The sequence below is a fragment of the Sturnus vulgaris genome, chromosome 4 (assembly GCF_052056855.1).
Source record: "Sturnus vulgaris isolate bStuVul1 chromosome 4, bStuVul1.hap1, whole genome shotgun sequence".
NCBI lineage: Eukaryota > Metazoa > Chordata > Aves > Passeriformes > Sturnidae > Sturnus > Sturnus vulgaris.
In genome coordinates, this window is record NC_142246.1 from 54,374,861 (window position 1) to 54,387,110 (window position 12,250).

At 39.0% G+C, this 12,250-nt stretch overlaps 1 protein-coding gene across 5 annotated transcripts in view; it reads left to right on the forward strand.

Moving 5' to 3' along the window:
• The window catches only part of SNCA (synuclein alpha), a 63,097-nt gene that overhangs the window by 14,445 nt on the left and 36,402 nt on the right, over positions 1-12,250 (forward strand). For all 5 annotated transcript variants that reach the window (XM_088163992.1, XM_014889807.2, XM_088163990.1 and 2 more), the window contains exon 4: positions 553-698. In XM_088163992.1, the coding sequence (XP_088020118.1) occupies positions 553-698 (146 nt within the window). The remainder of the gene's footprint in view (positions 1-552; positions 699-12,250) is intronic.

Here is a 12,250-nt window from a genome sequence, read left to right on the forward strand (position 1 = left end):
ATATTATGTATCAGCATTGGGGCAAAAATCTCAAAGGAGTCAGCTAAAAGGTTCTGTTTGAAATTCTCTGGTTGAGCATTGATAGATCTGCTTTTTAATATATCTTAGAAAATAAAAATAATAATAATGATCAATGGGTTTTGAGTCTAATGCAAAAAAAATCTTGTCTTACATGCCCTGTGTCATGCAGCAAGTGTTTGGTGGACTGATTCAAATGCATTTCCAAACTAGGATATATTATACGGTGAGATGGGCATAATAAGAGCGTCTAAATAATGACTTTTCTTCCCTAAAGTGCAGTTAGACATGAATGAAAATGTCAGAAATGACATTTCACATGAAAGAAATTGAGCCCCAGCTAAGGCTTATTTTTACCTCCATTGCTCCAGCGTTACCAGATGGATACTTTAATTTCTTAAGATCCACTTGGGGTACAGAAAATGTAATGGTCTTATGGCTTTTCATGATGTTGGGCTGTCAGTGATCAATGCTCTGAAAACCTTCCAGCTCCCAGAGGCATAATGTGTTTTTCCATCTTCTGCTTCTCCTCAGTGGCTGAGAAGACCAAAGAGCAGGTGTCTAATGTTGGAGGAGCTGTGGTGACAGGAGTGACGGCGGTGGCGCAAAAGACGGTGGAAGGAGCAGGGAACATTGCTGCAGCCACTGGCTTGGTGAAGAAGGATCAGTTGGCCAAACAGGTTTGGTTATTTGCAGTCTTTTCCAGGTGAAGAAGTGAGCAATGAGGGGCTCATGAAGTGGGAGGTAGATGGAGTGCTTTCTGTCCCTCAGCTGTATGAACGTGGGATGAGTTGTGTTATGCCAAATGAACGGCCAAGAAGATGTCTGCTGTTTATAGCTTGTATTTCAAAAAACTTGTGAGATCTGAGAACTTGAGTACAATTAGGCATGGAGCTTTACTATTCTGAAATGTCTTAGTTAATTTGGATCATGGTTTAAAGTGTGATCTAGTGGTGGTTCTGAACTCAGTAGCCTCTAGTGGAAGCCAACTGTTGTAGGATAGCTGTATAGTTTTGTGGAAATATAACTGTTTTTCCCAGTAATTTGGGATTGAAAAGCAATCTGCTAGTCCTGAAAGGTCAAACAGCAAGTCACAAGTTTAACAGTACAAGTTGTATCCTCTCTAGTTGTAGAGAGGAGGGTTTGTGTACCAATCCACTGATTGGTTATTAGACACACTGCATCTAAAGTCAAGATCTTGCTGGAGGGTGACTGTATTCCATTAATAAAGTGACACTATCTCAAAAATGCCTCCAAATAGCCTCAAGTATTCAGAATAAATTTGCTCTAGGTCATCCTATAAAACACTGTAGGTATTTTTATTCATACACTGTAGTTATATTCTCCACTGACACTGGGTTGAAAGTGACACCAGCTGACAGGAACGAGGCTTTCCAAAATGTGTATAATGCTTTTTTGGAGACAAAAATAACCCAGAAGAGGCAAATATATCTTTTTGTGCTGTTTCCTGTATGAATACTTAAGAATTAGACAAAGATAGGATTAGGAAGACTATTTAGTATTTACACAAAAATATGGCTGTCATGGAATTTAGCATGAAGTTCTATTGTGTATCTTATTTGTAGTTAGTGTCCAGAGGAGCTGTAAAAATTGAATCCTTAAAAACTGGAGTTTTTTATCCTTAGTGAAGTGTAGTCCTGTCTGTCTGACAAATCCTATTGGTGCTTTACTATGGGGAGCAAAAAGGGATATTGCATTATGGTAGGCATTCATTTCACTGTGGTAGATTGTCTTGAAAACATCTCACAAGCAGTTTTATTCTCTTTCAAATCAATATTCCTGGAGGATTTTTTTAGTCCTCTTTTATTCAGATGTAAGTAAAATGTTGCTTTTGATGTGGTCATGGACCTTTGTAAAAGCTGAGCGGGAAGATTGGCAAAATGGAGAATCTAATGAACTGGCAGAGGATACATGAATGTGGCATGGTCACAGGAGTCTCTGCCCTTCATTTCCACTAAAGCTCTTGCGTACTTTTATGCTGAGAATATTCTTTTCTGTTCACAGATCTTGAAACTCTTTGTAATAAGGATCATCACTGCTGTAATGCACAATTACCCCCTTTGGTATTGACCATAACTAATGCCTTTTTATCTCTCTCTCTATAGAGAGAGATCCCTGTAATTATAAAGTATAAAACAAATGTCTGCTGACTTTAATTTAAATCTGTTCTCTGTATGGTAAAGTTTAAATGTAAGTTGTGATGGCTGTAACAGATTAAAATCACATCTGTGAAATGAAAGAACATCCATAATGTACATGCATATTACTCCTATAAATAGCAACATTATTCTGAACTGGTGCTTTGTTCTTTAGATGTGTAAAATCATTCATTTGAGGCTTGATACTGATATTTTTAGACTGAGATTCTCAGTCATCTATGCAGTATGACCATGTAGCTGATGAGTATCTGTGGCTCCTCCTGGACTGCCTTGCATCTGTCTTTTACTGGTTTGCAAGGGATGAGTAGCCATTTCAAAAATGTTAATATCAAAACTGGGTCACATAAAGGTATTTTAAAACCTAGAGGATTTGCCTTCCCTTGCAGCTTGGAGGCATGTGAGATAGGTTTTTTTTCCTTGGATTTTCTAGGTAAACTAACAATTGGGTAGGGCAGGTGTGGCCATCCAGGGCCCTTGAAGGAAGCAGGGTGAGTCTTTCTGAGAAAACAGAAGGTGCCAACCAGGCATTCAGTCAAAGTATCAATGCAACTTTGTCATTTATCTCTGCAAAGTTGTGTGTTAAGGCTGCTTGCCTGTGTGAAAGCCAGTGTGGTGACTGGCATTTTTCTTGTGCCATGATGGACGTTTGCTTTTGTCTTTCAGCTTAATTAAAAACATTTGCTTTGTATGTTTGGTTTTTTAGCTGTGGATCCAATTATACTTGTGCAAAGGAAATAGGTAGCAAATACTTGGTAAAATTATTTCTTGACAAGTTTCGCCAAGCAGCCTTAAAAACTGGCGTGCGTTGGAGCATGAAGCACAGGCTTAAGCAGCCTTAAGAGTGAGGCCAGGCTGGAGGGCTGCTGTGACACCCCACTGTCACCCACCTGCCCTGCAGCTGGTGTGAGCAGGCAGTGTGGAGTCACAGCTGAGACCGGGAGAGACAGGGATGACTTGAGAGTGCCCATCTGAGGCTGCCTGGGGGAGTTCTGCTTTGGCAGAAGCTCACTGCTAAACCCAGCCAGGGTGGTGGTGGTTAGTAGTCTGAAATTAATTCTAAAAGGGCTGATGTACTGCAAGCGGTATTGTACTGAACAACAAAACGTTTGTGTGCCTGTATGTTTTATTTGTGTACAATGTGTCTTCTATATTAGTTTTTAGAAAGTAAAACCTTGATAGCTGCATTTAATGCAGAGATGAACATGAATGTTCTATTTGCAAGTCAGCCTGAATGTATGGGTACAAATGAGAGTAGGTGTACCAGCGAGTATCTAATGTATAATATTGTGTGAAAACAAAATATGGATTAAAAAGTTTATTGTTTTCAGGTATGTGATTAACAAATTGAAGTTCTTAACCTCACTCAATCCATGTTGCTTGGTTCCCTGGCATCTCAAGAATAAACAGTTTAAATGATTCTTTTCTGATTTCCATAATCATCTGAGTTTTTTTACTGTTCTAGCACCAAGATTCCCAGTCAAGCTGAAATGTGAAGGTTCTTTGAGTACCCTATGATGCTATGGTCACATGAATTTAATGTGCCGTAGATAGTACTAAAGTAAATAGACAAACAGGTCTTGTCCTTAAGATTTTGTGTTCTGTTTGGATCATGTTTGGTATCCCTATGTGCTAAATCCTTTTTTTCCCTAGTGACTCTTAATTTAAAACATTTGCAGTAAATAGCACTGAAAAGACAAAATTACAGTAGCAGCTAACAAGTAGGTAGGTGGTACACCTCCAGAGCAGGTAATACAACTCACTGGTTTAATTATGAAGCTTTCAGTGAAAAAGTCTCTATGTGTCAAGACTGACAATTTAGGCAATAGGTGTTTTCTTCTATATAAAATATGAATTAACCAGAAGCCCTTGCTAATTGCATTTAATGTGAAAATTAATATATAAAGGTAAAAGCAATGGCAAGTTTGCTGTATCTCCCCTTCCCACTCCCTGCATTTCCTGGCACTTCTTAGAATTCAAGCAGCATCATAGCGTAAACATTCAGTGCAGTGGAACCCACAGGTTTGGAATACTTACTTACTATACTTTGTTGAGAGCCAAGGTGAAGGAATCTGCTTTGGGGGAATCACCAAAATCAAATATAGAAATATGTAGAAGCCTTTGTGATCCTTTTTACAGGGAAGCTCCATGAGACATGTTGCATTGCTGAGACTAAATACATGATGAAACATCTTTTAATTTTGGGGAGAGCGACTCAGTTTTGATTAAGATACCAAACATCACAGTGTACTCCAGTCATCTGTTACTTGTTCATTTGGGAAATACTACTAGTAGAAGGAAATCAAACCCTGTTAGTGTCTCTGAAAATTTGTCCTTCAGTGGCAGAAGGAGGATACTTTTCTGCTTTATTAAGCACCGTTTTCTTAAATGTAAGTGATACCACTTCTTTCAAAGATTTCTGATTTGTCTTGTTGCAAACTGAGATTCCTGTGTGTTCCTAAAGAAGTTTTGATTGCCATCTGTAGTTTTAAAAAGCAAAAAAAGCTGAATATGAAATCTTGAGATTTTGCACTTTACGCTTTGATTTTAGAAACAGATCAAGTTTAGAAACCCTTCTGTAGAAATCTTATGCAGAAATAACTTAGGGATGACATTTTACTTAACTTATCTTGGGTATCAGTTCCCAAAGTTTGAATACCAACGTTAAAGTCCCCAACACTGCTTTAGTGCTCTCCTTGTTACCTGCATACAATAAAAATGCCTAGCTTGATAATTGAAATACTTCAACAGGCATTTTCTTGTTTTGTCTCTTTTTATCATTCTGAGATCTATTTTGTGTATTTTCTTTGCTACAGTGCCATAATACTGACATGCCACATGGAAAATTCCTGAAACTTTTAAGATTGATTTTAATGTACTTTTTTGTTGTAAATAAGATTCTAGAAGTAGATCTAATAATTTCAGAATTTGAATGTAGGTGGAGCAATGTATTTTTGATAGAATATGAAGATCTCCTGGTTCTCTGACCATCTTAATGTTCAGTATACTGTACAGGATGCTTGGCTTATCATTTCCCATCTTTCCACTCTGTAGGTTAGTCAATCAGTAGTGAAAAGCTTGGCTAAAAGCACAAAGGAAAATCTGTGTAGCAGGTGTCCAATTTCCTTTTCAGAAAGAGAATTAGAGAGTTTTTTTCACCTTTTGTATTCCATTTTTTGCTATTTGCCAGATGTATCCCAAAAGGCTAATAGACCCCAATGAAAAGCAGGATTGTAAGTGCAAGTTGTGTGAGACTTCAACTGTTGTTCTTTAGTTGGAGCAAGCAGACCTCCCAGAGTGTTCAGTAGGAATGAAACATCAAGCCTTGATTTAGGCAAGGAAACTTCAGTAAGGTTTTCATATGCCAAATGCATAAATATCCTCCATCCAGTTCAATTCTGGAGTTAAATATTTCTGTAGATACTGTAAAGCAAGCAGTCTTTAGGGTCACAACATCTAATTGCCCTCCTCAACTACTTCTTACCCTTTATGGCTCTAAAAAAAGTCACAGTAGAGAATGGAGAAGTTTGATTAAATATAAATTAAATATATTAATCTAGATTCCTAGTGGGCCTGCCAGGCAGTCACAGGTCTCACCCCTTACACCTGAGGCAAGCAGTGCCAGTTTGTCTTGTGCAGTGCAGAGAGATTGGTTTTCTGGTTGTTCAGGGTGGGCCTCAGCAGTGTTTTGTTGTGACATTCCTAGTTGGTGTGTAGAGCAATTACAGCAGTGGTTAGGAAGCATAAAATGATTCGGGTTTGAAGGGACTTTTAAGATCATCTAGTTCCAAATCCCCTGCCACAAGCAAGGACACCTTCCACTAGACCAGGTTGCTCAATGCCCCATCAACCTGGCCCTGCAAGCTTGTATTTTGTGGTTTCTGACAGTCTTCCTCAAGGAAACCAAAGTGGTTCAGGTGATTTATAGGAGAAGTCCTGCTCAGTCACAGCTGAGCACCAGTCAGACAACATTTGCTCTCAAATTTCTATTTGAATCACAGTGTGCAGAGCATATAGTCTGGGGTAGGTTTTCTTTTTCCCTTATTTTATTCTTGATCTATGCTGCAAAACAAAGAGGATATTTAGCAGCTATTAGCAGTGTTTCATTTTTTAATGTCTGTAGATTGTTTGAGAGTAAAAGAATGAGGGATAGATTTTCCATTAGGGTATCCACATTGCTCAGGAGCTGATTCACAGAAGACCCTCTTAAGAGAAAGTCTTTGTTAGATGTTTCTTTAAATTCTTGAAGGAAGCAGAACTGTCAGCAAGCTGACATATCTCTTTGATTTTAGTGTAGCTGGACTGATTTATTTTGGTAGAGCTTTTCTTAGTGATCTCAGAATTAATGATGATGTTTATACTAAAATATCTGTAACAAATTTATTCTATAAAGCTAATCCATATTCTAGAAATAGTAAACTCTGATTTGTTATGAATCATAAGGCACCCATAGGCAAGTGATATTAAAGGTTTGAATCTGCTTTATGTACCACAGTCCAATCTCCTCCTCATGACAGCACATGTATTTTTTTGATAGAAAAGCTCGTGAATTATCTAGGTTTTACAGAGGTATGAATGTCAGTAGACCTGTGAAATTGTGTTGCAAGCCAGTATGAATTCTGAGTGTTGGAATAAAAGTGGCTTTGATTTAGTGGTTTGAATTTATTTTGGAAACACATTTCAGTTGAGGCCACTTGATTGAAATTGCAGTTTCATTAATGCAGTTCTGTTTTCTCTTGGTGTTTCCACATGGTTGAGCCTCCCATATGTAGCTCAGTATATGTTGACACTGCCTAATGGCATGGTAAAGAACAGTGTGGAGTGTGAAACAGACTCCAATGTTTACAGGAAATTTTGTTTGATGGAATGTGCTAATGATGCCCACAGAAAATGTGCTGATTAATAGGAAGGCTACAGCAATCACAAAGCCAGCAAGGAAGTACAATGTTTTCCTTATACCTTTCTTTTGCTTTATAATGTTTTCTTACCTACCACTTCCTTCTTGACAGATATGTGCACATTTTGGTAGCACTTCTGGATGTGAGTAGATTAATTTTGTGTCAGTTTGAACACCGTTTGACATATTTAAAATTAGGCTGGGCAATATCGAAATGATTATGCACAGAAAATAACAATACATGGGGAAAAAACCAGAAGGTGGAAAATCGGTGACTGTAGGTAGAAGTGCTAGAATTTTTGTGTTTGTTGAAGAGTGTGTTGAAGTGCTGGTAGAATTTTGAATAGCAACTTATGCTTGACCTCCCTGGTTGGCAGAGAAAATACTTTTCCTATTGTGGGGCATGTTGCCAGCATTTTTTTTCTGAAAGGGCACAATAGTATTTGAAGGAAGACCATGTTCTCCCTGTCAAAGCATTTCCATGCATTCATATCTGTGACTTAAGCAGAACCTGAGGAAACAAGACTTGTAAGGTGTTATCACAATATCCTGGAGATTACTGCTCTTCATTAGTTTGGGAGCAAATGTCAGTGTAATATAAAGGTCTTGTGAGCTTTCCTGGTTTCCTAATGGCCTCCATGCTGTGAGAACATTTTAGTGCAGACTGATATTCAGGGTCTATCTGCTGCCTTCACTACTTCTGACCATAATGTATTCCTAATTACCTGTGGAGAGATTGAGTTAAGGAGCTTTTGGGTGGCATTACATGGTTTTTTGTTTTCTAGCAATTGCTTAAGCTCAGATTTGTCTTTGACTGTGGGGAAATTAAGTACCCCCATCTTAAATTGAATATGCCTATCTCCCTTGGTCTCCAAGAGGAATTGTTTGCCAGCTGATAGAAGGGTAAACACATTCTCCACTAGGAATTGTTCACATCATGCTAATGAGAAATCTACAAATAGAACACAATTTTAAATTTCTTTAACTTATGAGGGAGAAGCAAAAGACATCCCCCATCCTTTACCAGGAGTCTCTTCTGCATTTATTGTAAGGGCTTGGCTGTCTGCAGTCTGCTCTGTGTTCTCCCTCTTCTTTACTCTGGTCTCCCTTCCACTTTTTATATTCTCCATCTCCTGTTTCCCTGTAACTTACCTAATATGCCCCCACAGCACATTCCAGGCTTTTGTGTTGATCTCCCCTGGGAAGGTATGGCATTGCATTATGGAATTCTCTCAGGCTTACTATGGGACCAGCTCCATTTCATAGTGTCCCAGTCTTTCCTATGCATCCATCTAGGGGATTTCATGCAGTACTCACAGAATTTTTTTTTTCCTGTTCTAAAGAGTTGCCAATCCTCTGCTAAATATCCAGGAAGGTGCTGCTTGGTGAGAGGAATACTTTTAAGTTCATTTGGGGATGATATATATTCATGCCAACTACTCCTGTTCTTGCCCACTTTGTGTGAACGATTCAGCAGTTTCGGATGGGAAATCGTTTCATGCAACCCATGATAGCTGGGCAAATTGTAAAGTGGCGGTTTTGTGCAACTTAAGGTAAGAGTTTTACAAGCTTCCAAATATTAGCAGGTTACTCTAAGTGTCTCCTTGGCATCTTCTGCCACGTTCCAGTGCTCATTTCCTCTGCTGGCCAAGAAGGAGTGTGTAAGGCTTTGGAAGGTAAGCTTAAATGTGATTCATTCTGTGCCTCTCTGGAAGTCATTGTCTCCAGAGGATTTGTGATGGTAGCTGGTTGCTGATGTGGTACAAGCCAAGGGCTGCAGCTGGCAGGTTTTTTTTAGCTAGCAGTGAAAGTTTATGGTGCTGAAATGACATTTTGGCAAAGCACTGCAAGGTGTGTTTGTCTGCTGGTCTATTCGGCACAGCACTGCAGCAGGATGTTTAATAGGCATGAGTGGCAAACTGGGGTCTTGGATTGATGTGATGATGAGGGTTGTATTAACTTCAGGAACTGAAATGTGGAGTAAATGACTCTCTGTGGAGATAGAGATTAATCTGTGTTTTCAGAATGTCAATCCAATGTCATCTCCCTCCCAAAGAAATCCTGTAGGTTAAGCAGGAGAGGGAGGATGAAAGAAATAAGGTGGGATGCTTTATTGGGACTACCTAATGACTGGCAGTGCTGTTGTTACTATCAGAAGAAAGGAAGTTTATACCAGAGTACTGGAGATGATTACCAAATGTTAGTGTCATACGATATACACCATTTTCATAGCTATTTTAACCACTGATAGAACTTCCTAATGAATCTGTGGTGTAATAGATAAAAGCTTGGACATAGCCTGCAGATGTCTGGGACTTTTTTGAAGCTGCTAGAACAGCTAGTGAAAGACAAGAGATGATCCATCTTTTCTGCAGTGAACTGTTGTTAAACTGGCTCTGACCTGCTTTCAACTCTGTTAATTTGTTTGTTAGAGGAAATTAAGTGGCCTGGATAAGGATGATGGGTAATATTTTTTCAGTTTTCAAGTACTTGCCTCGGAGTGTTTCAGGAGTTTCCATTATACATCTGGGCACTGGAATTTGTTACTGGACAAAGCTACATTCATTGAATATCTCAGGAATACATCTGAACATTTCGATTGCAAACATCTTTTTTTGCCAGTGGCTTATCTAATGCAAAATATTCCCTGTGAGGAAACTGGAGGTGTAAGCTGCTAAAGTTGTCCTTCAAAAAAACATGCTTTTTGCAAGACTGAAGTAGGCAGAAAGCCTGGTTCTGAAGTGGATTGGACATATTGATTGCCCTCCGAGCTTTTGGTGTTAGTTTTCAGAGCTATTTCCTTGTGCTTTATTAGCACATAGCCTGGAGGTTTGCCAGGCTTGGGTCAGAAAAGTCAAAATCAAGCTCAGATGAGGAGATGCAGCCAGTATAGAACTACTTCTACTCTGCTTGGTGGGTTAGCTACGAACAGAAAGAGGAGCTGTCTGTAACTGCCTCTCCTTCAGAAGCACATAAAACAGGATTTGTGCCTTTGATTCAGCCTAATCCCTCTGTCCCACCTCCCACTCCATCCTGTGTAGAAGGGGCATCACCTAGAGCAGCTGATACCCTGCCAGTATTATGTCAGCCATGCATATCTCTTCTCAGGGGCTGTAGTATGAAGCCAAGGCTCTGGGCTTCTTTGGTTGATCTCTGCTATACCTTTTTAATTGTGTAATGTAGTTCTTTCTTTATATGCTCCTATATGTAAGAAAGATATGTGGATTTGTTTTTTCCCTTACTAATTCCCTGCCATGGTTTTAAGGCCCAAAGGGTTCATTGTGGTCTAAACAAACATGCATTGCCCTGGAGTGGTGGAAAAAAATTCAATTAAGGTGTAAGATTGTGTGTCAGTCACGAGAAATCTCTACTTGTCCATAGAGACAGTATTTCCAAAAGGGAAAGAAGGCAAGAGGCAGTGGTTGAAAAAGCTATCACATATAAAGAAAGTTATTTTTACAGCTTGTAATGCAAAATGTGCTTGGGGAAGGAAATGACAAGGGCAATTGAGCTGGGTTACAGAGCACTTTTAAAACTGGCAGGTTCTCTTGATTTTATGTGAGCCTTCAGGAAGGAGGCTGGAAGCTGTAAAACCTGTTAGCATCTTTGCTGTTGAGAACTCACTGTGAGCTTCTGATTACTTCTAATTTGAAGTGTTTTTAATTATCAAGCTAATAATTTTTAATAAGTTAGTATTTCAAAGGTATTGAAATGTGTGGCTTAATTGTAAGCATGTATGCAGCTGCTGACCAGTTTGGTAGAATTTATATCCATAATGTAATTTAAAGATTATAATGTGTGCATGAAACACTTATACTTTGCCTAATGAATATACTTGTGTCAATTAAAAATAACAGCATTACACGGGTGGCATCAAACACTTCAGTTCATTACTTAACAACCAGCATATCTTAGCCATGTAGGAACTGCACTCAGAGATGCTTGCTTAACCCCTGTCTGACTTAGCTAATATTTCATATGGTTGGTCTGAGCAAATGATTCTGTTCATATTCCTAGTAGCATCAGTTTTAATGATGGCTGGGTCGTTTTTAATTTTGTGCATGCAGCAGATCATCTTACAAATCCCTCAAGATAAAACTGACTGAGTTCAGACATACTGTATGCAAATTTTTTTGTAGAGAAAGGTCAGAGATCAAACACAGCTGGAGGCTAAATTAATTTCCCTCTCTGGAGAAAATTATTCAAGCAGGTCAGGAGTGAAGTCACTGGCTTCACACAGGTCTTCAAATGGAAGAAAAATTTCTTCCCTTCTCCTCATCCTTACTTTTACATCCTTACTTACTCCTTACATCCAGAATTTTTTCTGAAGTGCATTTGTTGTATTTGATGGTGCTGGACCAGGGCATTTAGCACTCCCTTCCTTGTCCACAGCATGCAGACAGGCTTTATGAGCACATATTTGCATAGAAGAAGTTTAAAAGGTGTAGGCAGGAGGGATTAGTGCTGGCAGTTGGGATAGAATGCAGAGTTGTCAGACCAACAGGTGGAAGATGGAAACTTTTACTAGGGAGCCTTATGTCAGTTGTTACCTTTTGTTAGTGTGGGATTTATAAAACAGCTTCTTGATATGAGGGTATGTTTTTTTTAAAGCACCATTATTTTCAATAGATTTCATGTGTTTACTTTTTTTAAAAAAACTAAGTAATAGCTGTTGCAGCAGCTTTGAAGGAGGGCATGTGTTCCCATACAGCTGACCTGATGTCTGAGCCAGAGTAGTGAGCTTGCTTTTTCACAGTCACCAGAATAACGTTTCCTCTGTGGTCTATTTTTGGAAAGGGTGGTGTACTCATCATTCACAGCAAAGGTAACAGATTTAGCAGTGCCTCTTTCCACCTCCTACACACCATCTATGAGATGGAGTTTTTAAGTCTTAGCTGTCTCTGCAGATTTTTCTCTGAGCTACATTTTGGATGTACGCTCTAGAATGCAACTGGTTGGACTGCTGTAAATGCCAGCTGTTGTCCAAACTGAGAAATAGGGGAGGCTGGGACAAGTAATGAAACCACATTAAAAAAAGCAAAGCTTAGACTTTGCTTTGGAATCTATTTGAAGTAATGTAAACATCTTGATGACAGTTGAGTAGTGGTGACTTTGTTTTTTCTTGTTTTCCCAGTTTCTGTGTTCCTTAGCTGAGCTG